At 43.3% G+C, this 25,665-nt stretch overlaps 1 protein-coding gene across 5 annotated transcripts in view; it reads right to left on the bottom strand.

The window, feature by feature from the left end:
* LOC122930596 (beta-1,4-galactosyltransferase 3-like) overlaps nt 1-25,665 on the bottom strand; it is a 137,410-nt gene that overhangs the window by 86,283 nt on the left and 25,462 nt on the right. For 2 of the 5 annotated variants that reach the window (XM_044284087.1, XM_044284088.1), the window contains exons 2-5: nt 22,321-22,413; nt 20,104-20,345; nt 6,700-6,735; nt 3,924-4,297 (exon numbers count right to left, since the gene is read on the bottom strand). In XM_044284087.1, coding sequence (XP_044140022.1) covers nt 3,924-4,161 — 238 coding nt within the window. In that variant the 5' untranslated portion in view covers nt 4,162-4,297; nt 6,700-6,735; nt 20,104-20,345; nt 22,321-22,413. The remainder of the gene's footprint in view (nt 1-3,923; nt 4,298-6,699; nt 6,736-20,103; nt 20,346-22,320; nt 22,414-25,665) is intronic. The other 3 variants (XM_044284089.1, XM_044284091.1, XM_044284090.1) reach the window with 2 other exon arrangements.

Below are 25,665 nucleotides of genomic sequence, written 5' to 3' on the forward strand. Positions count from 1 at the left end.
CAGAGCAGTTGCCAGGCTCTTAAGCACTTTTACATCCCTCTAGCCTTTTCAAGGACTATTTTAGAGCCATTTAAAAAAAAAAAAAAAAAAAAAAAAGCCAAATTTTAGTGCCCTAAATTGAAAAAAAAAAATCTTATTTTCAATTGTCGGGTGACATTTTATCATTTTTGGCGTATACAAACCCCTGCTGTGCCTGGGTGACAGGGGCCTAAATCTCTCAAAATCCTCTGTTGTATTGCTGGGTGACACAAACCCCTTTTTGCCGTGAATGAACCCCGGCTCTGCATTGCTGACAGGGAACTAAATTTAGTGAAAACATCTGTTATTGATCGGAAGATGCGCGACTACAAGTGCACGCTGCCGATGATGGCATTCCCACCTGACAGCGGGGGCACAGTGGAAGCACAAGGCGAAGGCAGAGGACGAGGAAAAGGTCGCCAACGCAGCTGGGGCACCGCCAGCACCTGAGAAGGCCCAAATGTGGAAAAGCTTTGTCAGCCTTGGAGGTGCTGACCTGCCCCGCAGCCAGTGTATAGTGTGAACGTGTGTTTAGCCGGCAGAGAGCTTTATCACAGGCCGCAGCCAATGTGGACAAGCTTACGTTTATTAAAATGAACCAGGCACGGATCCCACAGGACTTGTCCGTACCTTGTGCAGAAGAGACATTCATACCAGCCTCAACCATCCATTCTTGTACTCAAGTGCACTTATTCTTTGTTTTATTTTATATGTCCCAATATTTTGGGGTATACCCCAATTTAAAAATAACACAAATCAGTGTTGGCTACTGTGGCGAAACCAACCTCGCCACGGTGTATTGGGGGGGGCTGTTTGCCAGCCTCCTGCCCTGGGATTATGGTCTCTTAAGTTATTGGGTCTTAAGGCACTTGGGTCGGAGCCCTCTGTCCCTGGATTGCATCCTCTGCCTTACTTGCTTGGATGAAGCACATGGTGAGAACAATAGATAGCGGCCATTTTAACTCACAGACACTGTTCTGGCTTTTCAGCACGGTGCCATCTTGCCTGTATTTGGTGCACAGAGACATCATTCAGTAGTTTGAAACTACCAAACAGGGGACACATTTATTAGTGACTATTTTCTGTATAACTTGTATATTTTTAGTGTAACTGTATCTTCCAAACTACTGAACGGATGTGGGTGAATTTTGGACATGTGGTTCACCCAGATCCCCCGGTTCCGAGGATATATTGGTTATGGGGTTATTGCATGTTTTGGGGTTCCTGTGATATGTTTTATAAAACTGTATTTCTCTGCCTTTGATAATTATATTCGCCCTTGTGTTCAAATAATCATCATCGGCAGAGGGGAGGATTTTGTGTGGGTGTGTTTCTATTGTCCCATTGTGTGTTTAAATGGTGAGGTCTGTCCTGTTGTCTCCACGTGTGTATTGGCGATCTCCCCTTTGTCCTGAGAGATAACTGGATTGCCCTCGGTTGTCTCCCAGGCAGAGAGGCGGAAACTATGATGCATTGTGGGGATGTGTTGTATCTGTTCTGTATTTGCAAAACTGTAATAAAAACCAGGCTGGGTGTGCCAGCACATCAGACCACTGCTGACCCTCAAGACGGAGCCTTGTCTCGTTATTGGGGGGATTCCATGTATGCTGTTGGAGACTGATTGCCAGGAGTGTAAGCTGACTGTACACTTTTCCTGTTCGTCTGCTGACAGCTATTTGCGAGGTTCCAGTTTGGAGTGCTATTTTGTATCCAGTTCGGGAGGTTGGTGTTCTGCAGTAGCAGTGCCTGTCTCTCAGAAAGAGGCATATCGCCTAAACGGATTTTAACCCCTTGTCTGCTGAAACGGTGCCGTTACAGCTACCTATTCCTCCCTCACCGCCGCTTCCACCTACACCACCACATACACCCATCCACCGCCTCCTCAACCTCCTACTCCTAATTCCAGATTGTTATTTTTAATTTTTCTGTATTTTATGTTATTTTAAGTCATTTCCCTATCCACATTTGTTTGCAGAACAGTTGTCATGCTCTTAAGCACATTTTGATGCCTTTTGCAGCCCTCTAGCCCTTTCCAGGACTATTTTGGAGCCATTTTAGTGCCCAAAAGTTTGGGTCCCCATTGACTTCAATAGGGTTCGGGTTCAGGTTCAAGTTCGGGTCCCGAACCCAAACTTTTTCTTCAAGTTCGGCTGAACCTGCCGAACCCGAACATCCAGGTGTCCGCTCGAGTCTAACCATAACTTGTATCCATCATGTATATTGATTTTTAAATGTTGACATCAATAAACGTATATTTATATTAATTGTTTGGTGATTTTTTACTTGGGCTAACACATCAAGTATTATAGGTTGTATGTAGCTTTCCACTCCAGTTAAAGAGGTTGCCTGCTTTTGTTATATTGATGACCTATCCTCAGGATAGCTCATCAATAGCAGATTCGTTTACCGGCTTGCAGTCGACACTGCAGCGGCCAGCAAGAGTAATTACAGCTTTGCAGTGCCTATTCACTTTAATGGGACGACTCCGTCCTTTTAACTTGACTAGGAAGGATCCATCTGATGGCGGAGTTGTGAAATGGAGACCACGAGCGCTTCGTTCTCTTCAAGCAGCTGGTCAGTTGTCGCAATGTCAACGGCAAACTGAGAAGAGAACACATCGCTTGCACCAATAATAAAAAATATAAATAAATAAAAATAAAAATAGGGACTGTCCAAAGCAACAACCCCTTTAAGTAATAAAATATAAATGTATCTACCACCAGAAAGCGGTGCCCATCCCCCAACATTGGTTAAAAAGTCTCAATATATGTGTACAGAGACTGATCCCACATTTTGAGGTTTTCCCATTACAAAAGAGGCAAGTAGACAAATCCCTCTTGACGGCTTTATCTGTATGTTGACCTTTTAAGCCCAAACACCTTCCATTTCTTAACGTAAGTGCAGTGTCAGATGTGACCTTTAAGCCGGACATTCTGCTTTTCGTACGCCAGGTCCGAGGGGGAGACGCTGTCAAAGCCTCTGATGTGTGAGGGTACAGCGCATTCTTTACCGCCCAGAACCACAGCAAACAACTTGTCTTATAGAAAGCATACAAGTGAGATAATGTGCTTCATCTCGCCTTAAAGGGGTCCATCTCTGGCAGCTCCATAGAGAATGAATTGAGCTGCAGCGCACATGCTCGACCATTAGCCTCATTCAGGGAACCCTGTTCTCACGATAGCCATCGATCATGACCCTGATCTCGAAGAAAAAAAATTAGATGCTCGCGCATTTTGAGCCCTCAAAGGGGGATTTTTCCTGGACTTACGTATCGACGGCCGAAGGGTTTGAAGCTTCTGGTGTGAAAAAATACCTATCCTCTGTTGTATCACTCACTACAGAGATCCAAACTGCACAAGAACTGTGTCTGAGGAGTTTCACGAGATGGGTTCTCCATGGTGGTGGAGCAGCTGCACACAAGCCTAAGCTCAATGCCAAGAGTCTGCTGGAGTGGTGCAAAGCACGTAATTTCTGGAGTAGTAGAAACGTATTTCCTGCAGTGATGAATCCTATCTATCTGGCAATCTGATTAATGAATATGGGTTTGGATGAAGCTTGGAGAACGTTACCTACCATATTGCATGGTACCTACTATAAAGCTATTGGGGAGGAGGTTGTTCCCTGGGGTTCAGCCCTTTATTTCCGGCCAAGGTTAATATTAAAGTCACACCCAACTTTACGGGTGGCCCATGTGCACAAAGCTGTAATGACATAGGGCGACAAGTTTGGTGGGTGCACAGAACCCTAACCTCAGCCCCATCCAACACCTTTGGGATGGACTAGAATGACAACTGAGCCAGACTTAGTCTTGACCTCATCAGCACTAATACCCATAGACACCCTCCAATATTTCAGTGGTCACCACACCAGTTGCCTGGACCAGGATTTATAGATAAGAAACCTACCAAGTATGGGAGACCTGATGGGACAGTACTGAGTCTTTGCAGCTTCAGGGTTCGGAATGAATAGGCTCAGGTTGGTGTAGACGTCCTGGGTTTTCGAATAATCCCATACAGAGTAGGCTCCGAAAATTCCCTGAAACATGCTGGAGGCTCCAAGCAGATACAATAGCAAGATGAACAGCAGCTGAGAGGCAGCCAAACACATGAAGAAGCACCGCTTGTCTGTCCGGCCTGAGAACATGGCGCCAGATGCACTCGCCTTTTGTGAAGTAGAAACGTGTCAAAGCTGGGAGGGAATCCAACGGGAGGCGCAGGCATCCTTATGAAGTCAGATCCACGCAGGGGAGGATGGACAACGTATGCCGCTGGGTCATGTCCTGCAAATGACAAATATTAATAAAAAAATAAATATATATATTTGACTTTGCATCAGAGATCTTGTTCTGTTCTCTCACTCCAGTAACATCTAAAGCCTCAATCACATTTCTGCTGGTTTTGCAATTGCTCGGGGGCTTGTGCCAACCAACCTTGACCCATCTCTGGATTAACCATCCAAAAGTTCAGAAAAAAATAATGAGTCATATTTGAGTAAAAAAAAAAAAAGTTTAATTTGGCTTTTCCTCCATATCAGGTCTTCTGGATGGGGTCACGAGACATGAGGTACACATCTGTGCAGAATTTCAGGTGTCTTTTGTCCTTCCTCCTGGCTCTACAAATGGTCCCCATGCAGGACTTTGGGATACTCTATCAGTAGACTATTATGCTATATTTGTCTGAGTGACCGCCAAGTGGTTGCAATAGGTACTGCAGCCTGTCGAGTCGCGCCCCCCCCCCCCCCAAACATGTCTCGATATTTTATTGAATTTGTATTGTGAGAAATTGGGGTGTTTAACTAAAATTTGTGGAAAGACAAGAGTGGATTCCATTTCCTTCAGTCACATCATGTCTTGTACTCTAGTCACATCCAGAGCTGCGTTCATGAATCTGGTGACTGGAACTTGTCACATGGGTTTCCTAGCGTCAGGTTAATAAAGCTAAATGAGAAGTTCTACGGCTTTCTAACAGACTTGATGCTTCAGTTCCTCACCATCTTCAAGATCTCTGCTTAGGCTACTTTAACGCTCACGTCATGGACGGATCCGTTCAGATAATACAACCGTCTGCATCCGTTCAGAATGGATCCGTTTGTATTATCTTTAACATAGCCAAGACAGATCCGTATTGAACATTCAAAGTCAATGGGGGACGGATCCGTTTTCTACTGTGCCAGATTGTGTCAGTGAAAACTGATCCTTCCCCATTGACTTGCATTGTGTGCAAGCAGCGTTTTGGTGTCAGTCTCCAAAGCGGAATGGAGACTGAACTGATGAAAACGGATGCATTCTAAGCGGATCCTTTTCTATTCAGAATGCATTAGGCCTCATGCACACGACAGTAAATAATGGGCGTGTGACGGCCATCTAAGTAATGGCCATCACACGGCCACTTTTAGAACCAATGAATGTCTATGGGGCTATTCACATGGCCGTTCTTTTAACAGCCAGTGAATAGCATCTGTCCGAAAATGGGAATGTCCTATTTTTGGCCGTTCCACGGCCAGACGGACCCCATTGAAATCAATGGGACAGTTTGTAACGGCCGATTGACAAGAGTGCACCAGTCTGACGGCCGTTAAAGGGTACACCTCATCTATATGGCCATTTAGGGGTTAAAAGAAAAACCTCACCTCAATCAATTGCTCACACTGCGGCTGTCTCTTCCCTCTTCATTGAGTAGGACCTGCGATATGCGTGGTGACGTCTTTCGGCAGGTCCTGTTCAGTGAAGAGAGAAGAGACTGCTGCAGCAGCACGAGCAAGTGGATAAGGCGTTTTTTTTTTTTTTTTTTTTTTTTAAATCAACTAAATAAATAATAATTAAATAAAAAAAATGACACACTATGGGGGACATTATTTTACCAAGGGGCTACATGAAGGACATTATTTTAGCTGGGGGCCTACTATCCTGTGGGTGTTCTCAGAAGGTTGGGTCTAGAAATAACTGCCAAATTCATCCATTTTTCATGTTTTTAACAGACATGAAAAACTAATGCAAAACTGACATACGGCCAGAAAATGGATGCACACACTGATGCAACATGGCCATGAAAAACGGACTGTGTCCGTTTTTAACGGACAATTTTTCGTGTGCATGTAGCCTATGAATGCAAACTGATCCGCTTTGGACTGCTTGTGCGAACCCTGAACGGATCTCACAAACTAAAAGCCAAAATGCGAGTGCGAAAGTAGCCTTACTGTGTGAGCGAGAACACTTGCTTCCATTCAGAGGCAGTAAACGTGTCTATAGCTTGTGCTTCTTGTAGTTCATGCTTACTGCTTGTGAATGGAAACACAAAGGTTCTCATTCACTGAAAATTGTTAGAAACCAAAACAGGGAGGGGAGAGAATCCTAGAGAGGACTAGTATATAATAATAATAATAATAATAATAATAATAATAATAATAATAATAATAATAAATCAAAAGTTGAAAAAAAGACCCAAATTATGGTCTTCTGACAGCCTCTCACCTGCTTGTTAATGGTTTCCCTTTACCAACCTATGTGTATTTAGTTAAAGGTATCTGTCAGCAGTTTTGTCTCTGACACTGGCTGACCTGTTACATGTGCACTTGGCAGCTGAAGACATCCGTGTTGGTCCCGTGTCTATATGTGCCCGCATTTAAATAACGATCTAAAACTATACGCGAAAATGCTGGCCAACAGGTTAAAAATATACTTACTGGATCTTATATTGGCGGAGCAAGTCGGTTTTATTCCTGGTAGAGAGGGGAAAAACAATATAATTAGAATTATTCAACTTATGCAACTAGCTAATAAAACGAGAACATAGTTAGTCATCCTCAGTATGGACGCTGAGAAAGCTTTCGACAGGGTAGCTTGGTTATTTATGTCGCAAGCTGTGGTCGAATTCGGCATCCCGGACACCTTCATAGCGGGGGTCATGGCTATATACCAGGCTCCCACAGCTCGCATATTAGTGAATGGCACCCTCTCCCCAAAGTTCCCCATAACGAACGGTACGCGTCAAGGGTGACCTCTCTCACCGTTACCATTTGTATTAGTCATTGAAACGCTCTTGCAGTCATTTAGACAAAACCCCGATATTGCTGGAATGTCAGTTGGTACCACGATTCATAAAACTGCTGCCTTTGCAGATGATGTTTTACTGCTGATCACTAACCCAAAGACTGCGTTTCCAGAAATTGAAGCAATCCTTCAGACATTCCATACACTCTCCAATTTTTTGGTGAATCTTTCGAAATCTACGGTTCTAAATGTGTCTCTCCCAGTAACAGACATGACTGCGTTACAGAAACTTACCGTATTTTCCGGCGTATAAGACGACCCCCAACTTTTCCAGTTGAAATATAGGGTTTGGGCTATACTCGCCGTATAAGACTACCCCTCCAACAACATTTACTTTGGCATCAAGAGCTGCAGGTAATTGTTGTGCAATTTTCGTCTTTTGCCTCAGTACCATACTATGCCTTTCCAAGAATCTAGTACACCAGGATGCAGTGGCCTTAAATCTGTTGCTGTGATCTGGGTTAGATTTGGCCACTGAGGTGCAAACAAACGTATTTTATTTTGTGTCACTACATAACCGTTTTGGCGATGCTCTTTCACCATGTCTGCTACATGTTTTTCGAGTTCTGGCCAATGTGGGGTGCCTCTCCTTAATGCACACTTACCCCTTGGCATACTCTGATGCTTTTAATTTGCTTTCCAGTCGCAAACCATCTTTTCTGTTACTCCATATTGTCTTGCAGCAGCGCAGTTATTATGTTCCATGGCAAAGTTTACAACTTTAAGTTTGAAACTGGCTTCATATTTCTTTCTTCTTGCTGGTAGAGCCATGATGGGGTCTTGACTATTAGCCATTTGTATACTGTACTGTATGTACTGGCGCTATACTGTATAAACCGGTACAGATACTGGTGCTGTACTGTATGTACTGGTGCTGTACTGTATGTACTGGTGCTATACTGTATGAAACGATGCAGATACTGGTGCTGTACTGTATGTACAGATACTGGTTGCTGTACTGTATGTACTGGCGCTATACTGTATGAACCGATGCAGATACAGGTTGCTGTACTGTATGAACCGGTACAGATACTGGTGCTGTACTGTATGTACAGGTACAGATACTGGTGCTGTACTGTATTCACCACCACATGTATCTGCTCCCCAGATAGACTCTGTTTTTTCACCACAGATAAGATGCACACCAAACTTCATTAGAGATCCGCCGTTCCAACATTAGAATTGTCTGAAGTGCAGATGCTCCTGCTCCCCCCCGCCTTCCCTCAGAATCGCCTATCCAACCCAGTATACAACAACCAGCCAATCACAGCAAGCGATGTACCGGTATTTTCTGTGCATACAAAGCCTGCTTGGATTGGGTGGGTCAGCTCTCCCTGCCTGCCCAGCCCTCCCTGTCTTCAAGACGATCTGAGCGGTAGTACGCAATGTGATACTGCCGGCATGAGAAAACCACTGAGAGTAGGGAGAGGGGGCTGCTTCAGGAGCGGCTGGCCGGGATGCAGCACACGGTGGCTCAGCTAGAGGGCACCTGTCCCTGAAGCTGTATACCGGCATATGAGACGACACCCGGCGTATAAGACGACCCCCGACTTTTGAGAAGATTTTCATGTGTTAAAAAGTAGTCTTATACGCAGGAATATACAGTACTTCTTTTCAGTGGACTTGGCAATCTGCGACGTTCTTAGGGGTAAAACTCACGCCTGAATTCTCTCACCTGTTCGAGAAAATTTTCTTCAGCTACCTAAACGGTTAGAAGGCCTGATCGGCTCATGGGATATACCCTTTGTCTCATGGTTTGGGCTCAGAACGCTACTCAATTCCATTCTTCTGCCCACTATCCTTTATTATCTCCAAGCTCTGCCTATACCAATTTCTAAATATTACTTTACAAGATTACAAAAAAAAACATTCGAGATTTCTGTGGGGGGGCGGGGGGTGGGGAAGGAAAGCTAGGTTACCTAATAAACAAATACAAAATGGTCCGCAGCTGGGGGTCTTGGAGTTCCAGACCTCAACACTTACCACAAGGCGATAGTGTGTTCGAGATGTCTGGATTGGTTGAGACCGTTTGGGAACCGACTGGACCTAGTGGTTGAAGATCGTATGTCTTCTCTTCCGCTCTCTACTCTTTCTGAACCGCTCTCACGCGAGTAAAGTAATACGTTCTCACAGCTCCATTACCGGGTATACGCTAAGTATGTGGACTGACTTTAACTGGCTGAATCAGCTATCTCCGAACTATCCCGAACTGCTGCAAGTAAGATGTGCTTTTCCATTCCTCTGTCCATTTTCAGGAGACTTTACCTGATAGAGCGAAAACTATTTCATCCCCAGCTTTAGATCTATGCCCAGACAACGATGTCCCATCATTCGCGGTTCTACAAAAACACCCCTTGATGGTTAGTTTGTCTACCTTCCATTTGGGACACTTTATTCAGTCTATGAAAAAACATTTAATCGAGCTCTCTGAACCTCAAATTCATTCCTTTTTTTTTTTTTAAATAGTTCTACAGGCCAAAAGAGCCAAAAGGGCAAAATAACTAAATTATACAACCTCCTAATGTCTGACGTGTTCTGAAACCCACCCTTACATTACGCACTGGGAAAGAGATTTAAAATATCACATTCACCCCCAATGACTAAAAAGTGCATTATTAAACCCATCCAGGGTGTCCAGCTGTGCCAAACTGCAAGAAAAGAGTTATAAAATATTAATGCAATGGTACTATACTCCACAACGCCTCAACCGCATGTTCCTGGAATGTGCCCCCGAGTGTTGGAGATGCCGGTGTGACTTGAGAACGGACAGCCACATTTGGTGGACTTGCTCTAAAATAAAACCCTACTGGCAGCTAGTTTGCAAAACCATCTCAGAACTCTGCAAGGTTCCTGTTCCTGCATCTCCTAAGGCAGTGATGGCGAACCTTTTAGAGGCCGAGTGCCCAAACTGCAATCCAAAACCCACTTATTTATAGCAAAGTGCCAGCACAGCAATTTACCCTGACTACTACAGTCCAGTATAGTATATCCTCTATGTACTTTATCATGTAGCTATAATAGCCTGCCTACATTCAGTGCGCTGCCTGTGTTGTTCATAGTGCGCCCTGCGCTGATGAATGGCAGGAAAAGTCTAAGACATATTGGTAGACCATAGACTTTTTCCAGACTGCGAGTGCCCACAGAGAGGGCTCCGAATGCCGCCTCTGGCACCCGTGCCATTGGTTCGCCATCACTGTCCTAAGGTATGCCTCTTTGGGGTATATAGTTGTCTCAAATGCTCTAAACCCACCTGTAGCCTTTGCAATATCTTGTTAGCCGCAGCTAGACTATTGATAGCTGTGAGGTGGAAGTCTCCGGACTCTCCTACAATGCCACAATGGATACAGAAATGTGATCAATTGTACCGTCTTGAGCAAATAGCAGACTGGGACTCCCGTACCTCTCACCAGTTTGAGAATGTTTGGGGACCCGGGAAAAATTACAGAAACTTCTGATACCTAAATCGTCATGGTATGTGGGAAGGGAGTTGTCTCCCAGTGAAATGCACGGCTTTTGTGTAGAGTCCTAGAATCTTCTACGCACGTTTACACTATTTTGTGAGTTACTTTTACAAATCCCGTCACATCTATGCAATGTCCTCTCACCCCAGCGAGATAATACATGAGGTGCTTCACCTGAAACCACAACCCACTTCCCCTTCCTCCTCCCCTTCCCCCAGAACTGATTTTCCTCCTGTTTATTACTCGTTCGAGTTTCTTGTCACGCAATTCTGTTTTGCTATTCGGTATTTCACCGATTTCTGAAACTGTATTTTTGTACTGCATTGTAATAAGGCTTTGTAACTGCGTTATGTAATTACTTTCCATAATGCCCTGTATATTGGCATTTGTGTTATAGCTAATTGTTCGTGGAAGATTATAATAAAAATAATTTTACAACATACAGTACAGACCAAAAGTTTGGACACACCTTCTCATTCAAAGAGTTTTCTTTATTTTCACGACTATGAAAATTGTAGATTCACACTGAAGGCATCAAAACTATGAATTAACACGTGTGGAATTATATACATAACAAAAAAGTGTGAAACAACTGAAAATATGTCATATTCTAGGTTCTTCAAAGTAGCCACCTTTTGCTTTGATTACTACTTTGCACACTCTTGGCATTCTCTTGATGAGCTTCAAGAGGTAGTCACCTGAAATGGTCTTCCAACAGTCTTGAAGGAGTTCCCAGAGATGCTTAGCACTTGTTGGCCCTTTTGCCTTCACTCTGCGGTCCAGTTCACCCCAAACCATCTCGATTGGGTTCAGGTCCGGTGACTGTGGAGGCCAGGTCATCTGGCGCAGCACCCCATCACTCTCCTTCATGGTCAAATAGCCCTTACACAGCCTGGAGGTCTGTTTGGGGTCATTGTCCTGTTGAAAAATAAATGATGGTCCAACTAAACGCAAACCGGATGGAATAGCATGCCGCTGCAAGATGCTGTGGTCACCATGCTGGTTCAGTATGCCTTCAATTTTGAATAAATCCCCAACAGTGTCACCAGCAAAGCACCCCCACACCATCACACCTCCTCCTCCATGCTTCACGGTGGGAACCAGGCACGTAGAGTCCATCCGTTCACCTTTTCTGCGTCGCACAAAGACACGGTGGTTGGAACCAAAGATCTCAAATTTGGACTCATCAGACCAAAGCACAGATTTCCACTGGTCTAATGTCCATTCCTTGTGTTCTTTAGCCCAAACAAGTCTCTCCTTCTTGTTGCCTGTCCTTAGCAGTGGTTTCCTAGCAGATATTCTACCATGAAGGCCTGATTCACACAGTCTCCTCTTAACAGTTGTTCTAGAGATGTGTCTGCTGCTAGAACTCTGTGTGGCATTGACCTGGTCTCTAATCTGAGCTGCTGTTAACCTGCGATTTCTGAGGCTGGTGACTCGGATGAACTTATCCTCCGCAGCAGAGGTGACTCTTGGTCTTCCTTTCCCGGGGCGGTCCGCATGTGAGCCAGTTTCTTTGTAGCACTTGATGGTTTTTGTGACTGCACTTGGGGACACTTTCAAAGTTTTCCCAATTTTTCGGACTGACTGACCTTCATTTCTTAAAGTAATGATGGCCACTCGTTTTTCTTTACTTAGCTGCTTTTTTCTTGCCATAATACAAATTCTAACAGTCTATTCAGTAGGACCATCAGCTGTGTATCCACCCGACTTCTCCACAACGCAACTGATGGTCCCAACCCCATTTATTGACAGGGCACACCTGTGAAGTGCAAACCATTTCAGGTGACTACCTCTTGAAGCTCATCAAGAGAATGCCAAGAGTGTGCAAAGCAGTAATCAAAGCAAAAGGTGGCTACTTTGAAGAACCTAGAATATGACATATTTTCAGTTGTTTCACTCTTTTTTGTTATGTATATAATTCCACATGTGTTAATTCATAGTTTTGATACCTTCAGTGTGAATCTACAATTTTCATAGTCATGAAAATAAAGAAAACTCTATGAAAGAGAAGGTGTGTCCAAACTTTTGGTCTGTACTGTATGTGCCCACATTGCTGAGAAAAATGAAGTTTTATTATATACAAATGAGTCTCTAGGAGCAACAAGGGCGTTGCCGTTACACCTAGAGGCTCAGCCCTCTCTGCAGCTGCTGCACCCTCTGCACTTTGACTCACAGGACCAGTGTAAACGTGATCACACCTGGTCAATCAAAGTGGAGAGGGAGCAGCAGTTGCAGAGAGAGCTGAGCCTCTAGGTGTAACGGCAACGCCCCCGTTGCTCCTAGAGACTCATTTGCATATATTAAAACATGCAGTTGAGCACAGTGCACTGCGGGAGAAGGTGCTATTTTTGCCTACATGGCGTCTAGTGTAACCCCTACACGCCTGAGAAGCAGTACAACAGAATATAACCTACACAGACACTCCTCCGACGACAATGGGTGGAAGTCTTAAGTTGAATTCTGAACGCAGATTTGGATGTTACTGGGAGTATAAATCATGATTATACCAAGACCAGTGCATGAGAGACGAGACTAAATATCTATAAATATAAACAGAGGTCAGCCGGACCTCACAGAAGGTAAAATGATGGTCAAAAGTGGAGCTGTACTTTAACCCCTTACTGCCTCAGGGCTCCAGATGGCGACCAAAATGGTCACCAATGCGACTTAGAATTTACAAATGGCGACAAGACTTTTTAGTCTTGTCACCATTTGCGACTAGACCCGCCGCCGCAGCTCTGCAGTTTAATACAGCGGCGGGCACAGGAGATGATAGTTCTCTGCCCCGCCGCCGATGTTCTTCTCAGCAGCGCAGTGGAGTCTTTTCCCCCCCCTCCCCTGTGCTGCTGCCCCCGCTGATCGGTACCAGGTGCGGTACCTGAGGGGTTAACTGCCGCTGATCGCAGCTCCCTGTCACAAAGGTCGGGTGTCGGCTATTCCGGCACCCGCCTCCTGTATTTGTATAAGAAACATTGGTGGCACAGTGCGCCCCGCCCCCCCTCATTGGCACTGCCCACTGCGCCACCAATGTTTATTATACTGGGGTGTTGGGGGGGGGGGGGGGGCGCACTGCGCCACCAATGTTGATCATACTGGGGTGTTGGGGGGGGGGCGCACTGCGCCACCAATGTTTATTATATTGACCTTCTACTATGCATTCTGTATTAAAGAATGCTATTATTTTATATTATTATATAACCATGTTATAAAGGGAAAATACTACAGTGAATAGACTTTCATCCTAGCAACCATGCGTGAAAATCGCACCACATCCGCACTTGCTTGCGATTTTCACGCAGCCCCATTAATTTCTATGAGGCCTGCGTTGCGTGAAAAACGCACAATATAGAGCATGTTGCGATTTTCACGCAACGCACAAGTTATGTGTGAAAATCACCGCTCATGTGCACAGCCCCATAGAAGTGAATGGGTCCGGATTTAGTGCGGGTGCAGTCCGGTATTTTGAATGCCAGATCCGGCACTAATACATTCCTATGGGGAAAAATGCTGGATCCGGCGTTCAGGCAAATCTTCAGTTTTTTTCGCCAGAGATAAAACCGTAGCATGCTGCGGTTTTATCTTTTGCCTGATCAGTCAAAATGACTGAACTGATGCATCCTGAACGGATTACTCTCCATTCAGAATGCATGGGGATATGCCTGATCAGTTATTTTCTGGTATTGAGCCCCTAGGACGGAACTCTATGCCGGAAAAGAAACGCTTGTGTGAAAGTACCCTAAAATATTAAGTTTAAACCCCCCCTTTCCCAATTTTACATATTAAATATATAAACAATAAATAAACATATTACATAGCGCTGTCCAAACTATTAGATTATTAAAAAATATCTCCTATACGGTGAGAATTCGCCATTTTTTTGTCACCCCAAAAAATAGGATAGCTCCTAAATTTCTTAGTTTGGGAGCCAATGGCTACTAGGTATTTTTTTTAGACTGGAGCACTGTGCCTGCCAACACACCTTTTTGGGCGGGGATGGCGGTTGGGGGGCGATGTGGAACGAGGCCGGGTAATTCTGATGGTGCAAAAAAAAAATAATAAAAATTATAATGAATAAAGTGAGGAGTTAAGATTTCCGGTTAATAGTTAATTTCACTACGTCTGAGTGACACTTCTATGTCTGTTGGAGGCAGCGGTAGTCTGATATTCACTCACTGTCAATAGCGGCTCTGACCGGTACCTAGTCCCCTAGCTGTACACTGCAGCACTGCTCTATTAGGGCACAGCTGTGATCAGCGACTCCATCATAGCTGCAATGTCTATCCTGAGATCATGCGAAATCCACTTCCTGTCCCAACAGTGACCTGAGCTGCTTCCTAGTCCCTTGGTACACCTGTTGGAAGACCCGAATGATTTGGAAAAAATAAAAACTAGGGGGCGCTAGTGTAGGGGGAATTAATCGGGGCATTCAGGGCTAAGCAGCAGGATGGCGATTTGTGTGCAAAGATAAGTCACAGCTGGAAGAGGTCTTCATGGTGGTCTGGAACCGATAGAGAAGAAAAAAGACAAAACTACACTGAGAAGGCGCCATCTAGGAGTCACTGGCTGTAACGGCACTTTAGTCACTTCTCAGAATTAATGATGTTCTGGGAAGAATGCAGACGCTTCAATAAATTCCAGACAAGCCTGCTCCACCTGCACGTGTCTCACGTTACTGCCAGCAGGTGGCGACAAATTGCAAAGGAGAAAGCTTCAGGACATGGAGAGAAATAAAACCCCAGCAGCGTCCTGATGTAGGATGGAAGGCCTCAGTATTAGGGCTCATGCACACAAACGTATTTTCTTGGCGTGTCCGTTCAGTATGCAGTACCATTCACTTCAATGGGTCCAAAAAATTCAGTTTCCGTTCCGCAAAAAAAATAAAAAATAAATAAATAAAAATAGAACATGTCCTATTGTCCGCAATACAGACAAGGAGAGTGCTGTTCTATGAAGGGCCAGCTGTTCCGTTCCGCAAAATACAGAATGCACACAGATGTCATCCGTATTTTTTGCGGATCCGTTGAAAGCTGTTTCATCAGGGCTGGAATGCAACTATGGTCTGTCTGCATGCTTCTACTGGAGCGTCACCACCTGACATCAGGAGCTGCACTCATATATAGGGCACAGAGAGGCAGCGTATCCCAAGATGTTCAGCAAATATTGGGGACAGTCAGGAATCAGCTAGTGGGGCGACAGGCTGCAGTACAGAAATAAAAACTTTAAGGGAATGTCCAACTCAGAGCATCACAGTTTATATACAGATATCATCTAACTAAAAAGTTGCTGTATGTACATTACTTATCCTGCATTATACTCCAGAGCTGCACTCACTATTCTGCTGGTGTAGTCACTGTGTACATACATTACTTATCCTGTACTGATCCTGAGTTACATCCTGTATTATACTCCAGAGCTGCACTCACTATTCTGCTGGTGCAGTCACCGTGTACATACATTACTTCTACTGAGTTAAAGGGAATCTGTCACCTGCTTTTAGCATTTTAAGCTGGCACCATCGCTATGTTGACTAAAGTACCTTATTTCCAGCAGTCTTCTTTTTACTTATTTTCGTTTGGTAGTTTTGATAAAAATCGCTTTTATATGTTATGCTAATTAGGGTCCAAGGTGCCCAGAGGGGCGTTTTTTTCACTCTCCGGTGCCCAGTGACACCCCCTGCAGTGCCCAAGACAGCCTCCTGATCATCAAAACACCTCCCACAGCCCGGCAAACGGTTCCACCCCTTCCTCGTGTCATAATCTACCTTATAGAAATGCCCCGTTCTCCTTCCTGTCTGCGGCCAGAAAACTTGCGCAGGCGCAGTACCGCCTGCGCGATCATCAACCTCCTGAGGGCAACAGCCTCAAAAGTCTCACTGGGCATGCGCCGAGCCCAGTGATGTGACCTGAGCGCTGTTGCCCTCAGGACGTTGATGATCGCGCAGGCGGTACTGCGCCTGCGCAAGTTTTCTGGCCGCAGACAGGAAGGAGAACGGGGCATTTCTATAAGGTAGATTATGACACGAGGAAGGGGCGGAACCGTTTGCCGGGCTGTGGGAGGTGTTTTGATGATCAGGAGGCTTTCTTGGGCACTGCAGGGGGTGTCACTGGGCACCGGAGATTGAAAAAAAACGCCCCTCTGGGCACCTTGGACCCTAATTAGCATAACATACAAATCGCTTTTATATCAAAACTACCAAACTAAAATAAGTAAAAAGACTGCTGAAATAAGGTACTTTAGTCAACATAGCGATGGTGCCAGCTTAAAATGCTAAAAGCAGGTGACAGAATCCCTTTAAATCCTGTATTATACTCCAGAGCTGCACTCACTATTCTGCTGGTGCAGTCACTGTGTACATACATTACTTATCCTGTACTGATCCTGAGTTACATCCTGTATTATACTCCAGAGCTGCACTCACTATTCTGCTGGTGCAGTCACTGTGTACATACATTACTTATCCTGTACTGATCCTGAGTACTGATCCTGTATTATACTCCAGAGCTACACTCACTATTCTGCTGGTGCAGTCACTGTGTACATACATTGCCTTCTTTTTTGCTCTAGAAGCGTGAGCTCCCACTCCTCCACATGTGTCCTTTTACCCATTTTCTTTTCAGCCTACCTGCAGTGATGTGGTACTTGGATCAGATCTACGGTGATCTTCACCGCATGTCTGGTCTGACAATCATGCCACTACCATCTATTCTTTGCATGGGTCGTTATTTGGATTTTTCTCTATAGTCCGATCCCATGTATGTTTTGTCTATATGCCATGAAGCATATCATCATGTTTATAGCTCATACAATCGAATTGAGTTTGGTTTTACCAATCATGTCCATTTGAATAGACTTTTGTAATGCTGTAATTTCATGTTTAAAGTATAACTGTCGTTTTTTTTTTTTTTTTTGTATTGGATTGTGGTGATTAATATCTCCTTGGTGGCCCTATTTCAACTTTTCACTGTGTATTCAATTACCCCTTAATTCCACAGTTTTGTTCCCTGTACTGCCTACTTTTACCTGTGCTTAAAATAGGGTTGCTAGTCATGGTCCGTCTATCTGTTGAAGGACGGAGGACGCAGATGCAGGCTCACAGTAAATGATTACAGCCAGGTCCTCCCCAGCAGCTGATACCAGTGCCTGGGCTGTGTACACTTCTCCCTGTCCCTGCGCTTGGCAGACGCTCCCTCACTCAGCAGAGCTGGACAATGCAGAGTTGGAGCAGCGCAGACCAGGGAAGGGAGATCTGCCGTCTGCTCAGTGTATACATGAAAGCAACATGTGGTAAGAGGACCCCTTTGTGCTGCAGGAGATTAACCCTTTAGGGGGTAGGGCTCTGGTTACTGACACTTTTGGGGGGCTATTGTTACTGGCTAGTGAGGGCAGGCAGGATTAGCCTCAGGAGGAGGGCAGTGGCGGCCTATCTTAACTGAATAGTGAAATTGCAGTTTTATGCAGACTGGTTGCTGAGGGCGGAATCTTATTACATATGGGGTAAGTCAGTCTAATAGTAACTGATTCTGGAATATCACGTTATTAGTAACTACATATATGAAAATTGAAATTAGGGTCTAAATGTGACAGTTATCCTTTAATGAATACTCTATAAACAATATTATATTACTATTTCTTGTAGATTATGTTTTGTCAGCCTGATGAAGGGCGTATGTTAGCCCGAAACGTTGCACGCAACTGATGTACCACTGTTTCCGGCTGAAATATGAAATAAATTACCACTTATTAGGATCATCATCGAGTGCTGTCTAAATATTTGTGCGATATCTACAGTTCTTGAGGTGGAGCTACAGAGCACAACCCGGACGCGCACCCACCCTTGCCATTTTTTTTTTTTAAAGAGTGCTGTGGTCTATTGATTTGAACCCAAGTACCAGTAACATACAGAGCCCATATAATACCGCCATACATGGTGCTCAACAAGGATTTCCATCCTGTTTGGCATTGGGGGCATCCCATAAAAAGCTATCAAAGCGTCACTGATCGGCGGGAGCACCGATGGTCAGACCCCCACTGATCTGCTGTCAATGGTTTATCCCAACACCAACTAACACATTGGCTCCTAAGAAATTGGTTGTTGTGAGTAACAGATACCGATCATCAGCCCAAATCAAGGACACAGCAAAGAAATTGTGGTGCAAAATACTTACATTTATTGTTCAAATGTACAAAAAAAAATTAAAAATGGCAGCAAACTACATAACACAGGAATAAACAACCAGTGAGTGCCATTTGTCAATAAATGCAACCCCTGGATAACTGAACTCCTTATCATAGAGACCTTCTCTCACCACCTGAATTAGAGAAGGAAGACGGGCATAATACAAATCCCAAATAGTATAGTACTCATTCCTTCCTAATAGTCAGTGTGGGTAAAAGGCAATATTACTACGACATAAGTAAAGTGCTAAGTGCATGCATATAGGCAGTAATGCTTTAATGTAATACAGACCAGTGTAGTCCTGACCCCGACGCGCGTTTCGCCGTCACTTCCTCAAGGGATGATAATACAATGGGCTCCCTGACCTTATCTACTCTCTTAATTAAGGAAGGTGAAAACACATGTAAAATACTTTAGGGGGGTGTCTTTAAATGTACGCTGCGTGTAAGGATGGCGTGACATTTTCGGTTCCTGGTAAGAAAAAAAAAAACACCCACTATTATGTTTATTGTAAATAAATAAAAAAATAATAATAAACCTAAAGAATAAAGATAACTGGAGGGGTACTGGCCTACCTGGCCTAATAAAGCTACAGGTGAAATATACAAATCCGCACAAAGAGGGGACCGATCGGGAGTGTTCTCCACGGTGGAACGCATACCCATCGGACATCCGGCATGCGTTCCACCGTGGAGCGCAAGTAGCGATCCACCCCCCTCAAAGCGGTGATCATGCCTACCATTCAAACGCTGCCTTTACCACTGACTAGGGCGATATTTTTTCTTCTTTATTAATTCTGATAATATGCCAATAATGTTTAAAGGGGTAATAGTGCTACAATCACCTCCTATATAATACTCTGAGAATCATGACTATAATCGTGATTAACCTAATTACCATGATTACACCCCCTATATACCAAATATAAATATATAAACACAACTACTTAAATCAATGTTTCATTGTTCATACATAATAGTGCCCTAATGATAACTTCAAAACCTTGTACATAAAATATAATACATGATTAAACCCTTAAATGCACATGATTATTCAATACCTTTATAATAATAATACATGACTATACCCTATTCATATGTCACAGCTAAGAAGATATCCCGTCAGAGGGAGTAATCACAGATTGTATGTATCGTTATCTAATCACAGGTATATGTGTTTATATACCCTATTCATGACATCAAATCAATAAATATATAATTGCTAATACCAATACACAGTGATAAATACAATATAAATACACTAAACTTCAATTTATATATTCAAAATAAGTGATAAAGTGCCATGTGCAACACACGTGACTGTGCCAAGTGAGCAAAACACACCATGCAATCCTAATACTTAATGTATATCAATTCAGAAAAAAAATATGTAAATACCTGCAAAAGATATAAATAGATTCATATACTGTATAATCCCATGACAAATTTTTTTATTTCTAGATGTTCATAATTAATTTTCATAATTGATTGATTATCCGTGATGCGGCTTTTATTTGCAGATCTTCCCGTTTAAAACATCCTTCACTGACAATGACTGTATTACCATGTAGCTTCAATATGATCAGAAGGAAATCCTGAACCCTCTTTTGGCTTATGTTCACGTGGATATTATTCCATCCCTACACCAGCACATACAATATACACAAGGAAAATGGACAAGAAGAGAGACTAAATAAAGTACAAAATACAACACTATTAAAACACTCTATATAAAAAGAAATAGAGCACATATTAAAATCAAATTTAAAAAAATGAAACAACGAGATACATGAATATTAGACAACACCACAAACAATCAACTTAAGAATAGGGAGAAGCTGAAGCCTTCATTCAGGCCATATGGGGCAACTGTATTCAGTTCAAAAATCTATTTGGCTTCTCTTTGTGCCAATAGTTTTTTCCAGTTACCTCCCCCGTTGCTGATCAATACCCTATCTATACCCCTTCACGAGAGAGCTGTCAGTTATGAGGAGTTTTTAAATGACAGGGGATGGTCTTCAATCTTGTTAGATCCTTCTCATCTCTTGCTGTGCCAATTCCCAGGACATGCTCTCTGGTGCGTTTTTTCAGTTCACGTGATGTCATACCTACATATAAAAGACATGGACAAGTGGCCACATAGATTACACATACCATAACATGCAGTACAATTGGTGTTATGTGGTAAAACCTGCGGCCCGTACCATCTGTGAAGGTTGTAGTCCTCACAATATTGGGGTAGGCAACGCAGTTTCCACATGGACGACATCCCCATTTTGGGTTCTTTGAGCCAAATAGCCTATTGAGATTAGTACCTTGGTATTGACTGTGTACTAAGAGGTCCTTAAGGTTTTGCTCCTGTCTATAGGTTAAGGAGGGATTTGGAGGCAAGTGCTTCCGCAAGGTATTGTCCATAAGCAGGATATTCCAATATTGTTTTCAAAATGGAAAAGACTTCTTTATGCCCTGAATTAAACAAGGTAATGAACCTCACCGTCTCTCCTTTCCGGTCTTTCAATGTATTTTGACCTTGCAATAAGGCATCTCGTTTAGAGTGTTTCGCACGTAAATATACTCTTAGCAATGAAGACCAGTAGAGAAAATATGGACTTTTTGGATGTTCTGCTGCAAGTTGACAATGATGGCTTTATTTATACAGATTTGTTCCAGAAACCAACGTCAGTGAATGGTCTTCTCCACGCCAATTCCTTTCACCCAAGAAAATTGATTGATAGTTTTCCCATAGGCCAATTTTTGCGATTGAGAAGATTATGCTCTCGGGATGAGGAATTTCGAGACGCAAGCAAAAAAATTACATAACAGAGTGGAACAGAGGGGATATAGCAGTTCATCGCTAAGAGGACATTTACGTGCGAAACACTAAACGAGATGCCTTACTGCAAGGTCAAAATACATTGAAAGATTGGAAAGAAGAGACGCTGGGGTTCATTACCTCATTTAATTCAGGGCATAAAGAAGTCTTTTCCATTTTGAAAAAAATATTGGAATATCCTACTTATGGACAATACCTTGCGGAAGCACTTAACTACAAATTCTTCCTTAACCTATAAACAGGAGCAAAACCTTAAGGACATCTTAGTACAGTCAGTCATTACCAAGGTACTAATCCCAATAGGCTATTTAGCTCAAAGGGACCAAAATGGGGATGTCGTCCACGTGGAAACTGCGTTGCCTGCCCCAATATTGTGAGGACTACAACCTTCACAGATGGTACGGGCCGCAGGTTTTACCACATTACTTCATCATAACTGACAGCTCTCTCCTGAAGGTAAGGGGTATTGATCAGCAACAGGGAAGGTAACTGGAGAAAAAAAAAATATTGGCACAAAGAAGCCAAATAGATTTTTGAACTGAACACAGTTGCCCCATATGGCCTGAATGGAGGCTTGAGCTTCTCCCCATTCTTAAGGGTTCTTTCACACTAGCGTTTTTCTTTTCCGATGCAGAGTTCCACCCTAGGGGCTCAAATCCGAAAAAGAACTGATCAGTTTTATCCCCATGCATTCTGAATGGAGAGCAATCCGTTCAGGATGCACCTAGTTAAGTCTTTACTGATCAGGCTTTTCAGAAAATCATTGCATGTTGTATTTTTACCTCTAGCCAAAAATCCGGAACACTGACTGAACGGCGGATCCGGCATCTTTCCCATGGACTTGCATTAATGCTCCGGCTTTTGCATGTTAAACCCTAAAATGTGCAAAAAAAAAAAAAAAGTTACGTCCATAAATGGCGGATCCGTTTTTTTTCCAATGCATTTTTTCATTGTGATCAGAATTCAAATGTAATCCTTTTTTACAAGTTTTTCCAGATCCAGGGGAAAGTTCCGGATTCAAACAACGCTAGTGTGAAAGTACCCCAAGCTGAACATTTGTGGTGTTGTCTAATTGTTTCATCGTTGAATTTTTTTTTTATTTGATTTTATTATGTGCTCAATTTGTTTTATATAGAGTGTTTTAATAGTGTTGTATTTTGTACTTTATTTAGTCTCTTCTTGTCCATTTTCCTTAGGTGTATATTGTATGTGCTGGTGTAGGGATGGAATAATATCTACGTGAACATAAGCCAAGAGGGTTCAGGATTTCCTTCTGATCAAATTGAAGCTACATAGTAATAAAGTCATGGTCAGTGAAGGATGTTTTAAAGGGGAAGACCTGCAAATAAAATCCGCATCACGGATAATCAATTAATTATGAACACCTAGAAATAAAATTATTTCTGTCATGGGATTTTATATGAATCGATATTATATATTTTGCTGATATTTACACATTTATTTTAGTAATGGTGTTTATTTATATATGGTATATAGGGGGTGTAATCATGGCAATTAGGTTAATCACGATTGTATTCATGATTCTCAGAGTATTATATAGGAGGTGATTGTAGCACTATTACCCCTTTAAACATTATGGGCATTTTTTTCTCTATTAATCCTGATACTATATTGCCCTAGTCAGTGGCCCATAGTGGTAAAGGCAGCGGTCGAATGGTAGGCATGATCACCGCTTTGAGGGGGGTGGATCGCCACTTGCGCTCCACGGTGGAATGCATGCCGGATGTCCGATGGGTATGCTTTCCACTGTGGAGAACACTCCCGATCGGTCCCCTCTTCGTGCGGATTTGTATATTTCACCTGTAGCTTTATTGGGCCAGGTAGGCCAGTACCCCTCCCATTATCTTTATTCTTTAGGTTTTACATGTGTTTTCACCTTCCTTAATTGAGAGTATAGGGAGCACATTGTATTATCCCCTGAGGAAGTGACGGCGAAACGCGCGTCGGGGTCAAGACTACACTGGTCTGTATTACATTAAAGGGGTTATCCCATCATAATGATCACTGTTAAATCTGTTAATGATTTTACAGTGATCATTTTTGTAAATATACTTTATTAAATTCCCACCGATTAGGATAAAATTCATCCCCACTTACCTTATTGTTGTGACTCTGTCTCCCCTGGTTACGACCACCGCTCTTCTCCAAAATCCCGATGGTCGCGCTTGCCCAGAAGACTCCTTTTCTCCCGGCCGGGCCGCTCGCTGTTCTGAACGCGCACGCTGCCGCGCATGCGCGACGGTGACTTCTTCCCAGCCAGAGTAGTACAGAGCTGCAAACGCACACGCCGGCTCTGTACTATACTGGGCAGGAATAAGTCACCATTGCGCATGCGCGGCGGCGTGCGCGTTCAGTCCAGCGCGCGGCACGGCGGGAGAAGACTTCAATCAAGATGAAGCCCGCCCCCAGCCAGAATCCAGGAAGTGAACGCGCTGTGGCAGCAGATAAGTATAAAAACGCAAAGTGGGATAACCCCTTTAATGCATTACTCTTGGATTACTGCCTATATGCATGCACTTAACTTATGTCGTAGAATATTGCCCTTTACCCACACTGACTTTTAGGAAGGAATGAGTACTATACTATTTGGGATTTGTATTATGCCCGTCTTCCTTCTCTAATTCAGGTGGTGAGAGAAGGTCTCTATGATAAGGAGTTCAGTTATCCAGGGGTTGCATTTATTGACAAATGGCATTCAATGTGTAGTCCTGTTTGTTCATTCCTGTGTTAGTTTGCTGCTATTTTAGATCATTTGCTTTTTTTATAGAGCAGGTTGTTACGGATGCGATGATGTCAAATTTGTCTACTTTGTTTGTTTCACTTTTACATAATAAAGCATTTTTTTTTAAAATATACAGTACAGACCAAAAGTTTGGACACCTTCTCATTCAAAGAGTTTTCTTTATTTTCATGACTATGAAGGCATCAAAACTATGATCTAACACATGTGGAATTATATACATAACAAAAAAGTGTGAAACAGAAAATGTCATATTCTAGGTTCCTCAAAGTATCCACCTTTTGCTTTGATTACTGCTTTGCACACTCTTGGCATTCTCTTGTTGAGCTTCAAGAGGTAGTCACCTGAAATGGTTTTCACTTCACAGGTGTGCCCTGTCAGGTTTAATAAGTGGGATTTCTTGCCTTATAAATGGGGTTGGGACCATCAGTTGCGTTGTGGAGAAGTCAGGTGGATGCACAGCTGATAGTCCTACTGAAAAGACTGTTAGAATTTGTATTATGGCAAGAAAAAAAGCAGCTAAGAGGAGACTGTGTGAATCAGGCCTTCATGGTAGAATATCTGCTAGGAAACCACTGCTAAAGGACAGGCAACAAGCAGAAGAGACTTGTTTGGGCTAAAAAAACACAAGGAATGGACATTAGACCAGTGGAAATCTGTGCTTTGGTCTGATGAGTCCAAATTTGAGATCTTTGGTTCCAACCACTGTGTCTTTGTGCGACGCAGAAAAGGTGAATGGATGGACTCTACATGCCTGGTTCCCACCGTGAAGCATGGAGTAGGTGTGATGGTGTGGGGGTGCTTTGCTGGTGAAACTGTTGGGGATTTATTCAAAATTGAAGGCATACTGAACCAGCATGGCTACCACAGCATCTTGCAGCGGCATGCTATTCCATCCGGTTTGCGTTTAGTTGGACCATCATTTATTTTTCAACAGGACAATGACCCCAAACACACCTCCAGGCTGTGTAAGGGCTATTTGACCATGAAGGAGAGTGATGGGGTGCTGCGCCAGATGACCTGGCCTCCACAGTCACCGGACCTGAACCCAATCGAGATGGTTTGGGGTGAGCTGGACCGCAGAGTGAAGGCAAAAAGGTCCAACAAGTGCTAAGCATCTCTGGGAACTCCTTCAAGACTGTTGGAAGACCATTTCAGGTGACTATCTCTTGAAGCTCATCAAGAGAATGCCAAGAGTGTGCAAAGCAGTAATCAAAGCAAAAGGTGACTACTTAGAAGAGCCTAGAATATGACATAATTTCAGTTGTTTCACAATTTTTTGTTATGTATATAATTCCACATGTGTTAATTCATAGTTTTGATGCCTTCAGTGTGAATCTACAATTTTCATAGTCATGAAAATAAA

This window comes from Bufo gargarizans, chromosome 3 (assembly GCF_014858855.1).
Source record: "Bufo gargarizans isolate SCDJY-AF-19 chromosome 3, ASM1485885v1, whole genome shotgun sequence".
NCBI lineage: Eukaryota > Metazoa > Chordata > Amphibia > Anura > Bufonidae > Bufo > Bufo gargarizans.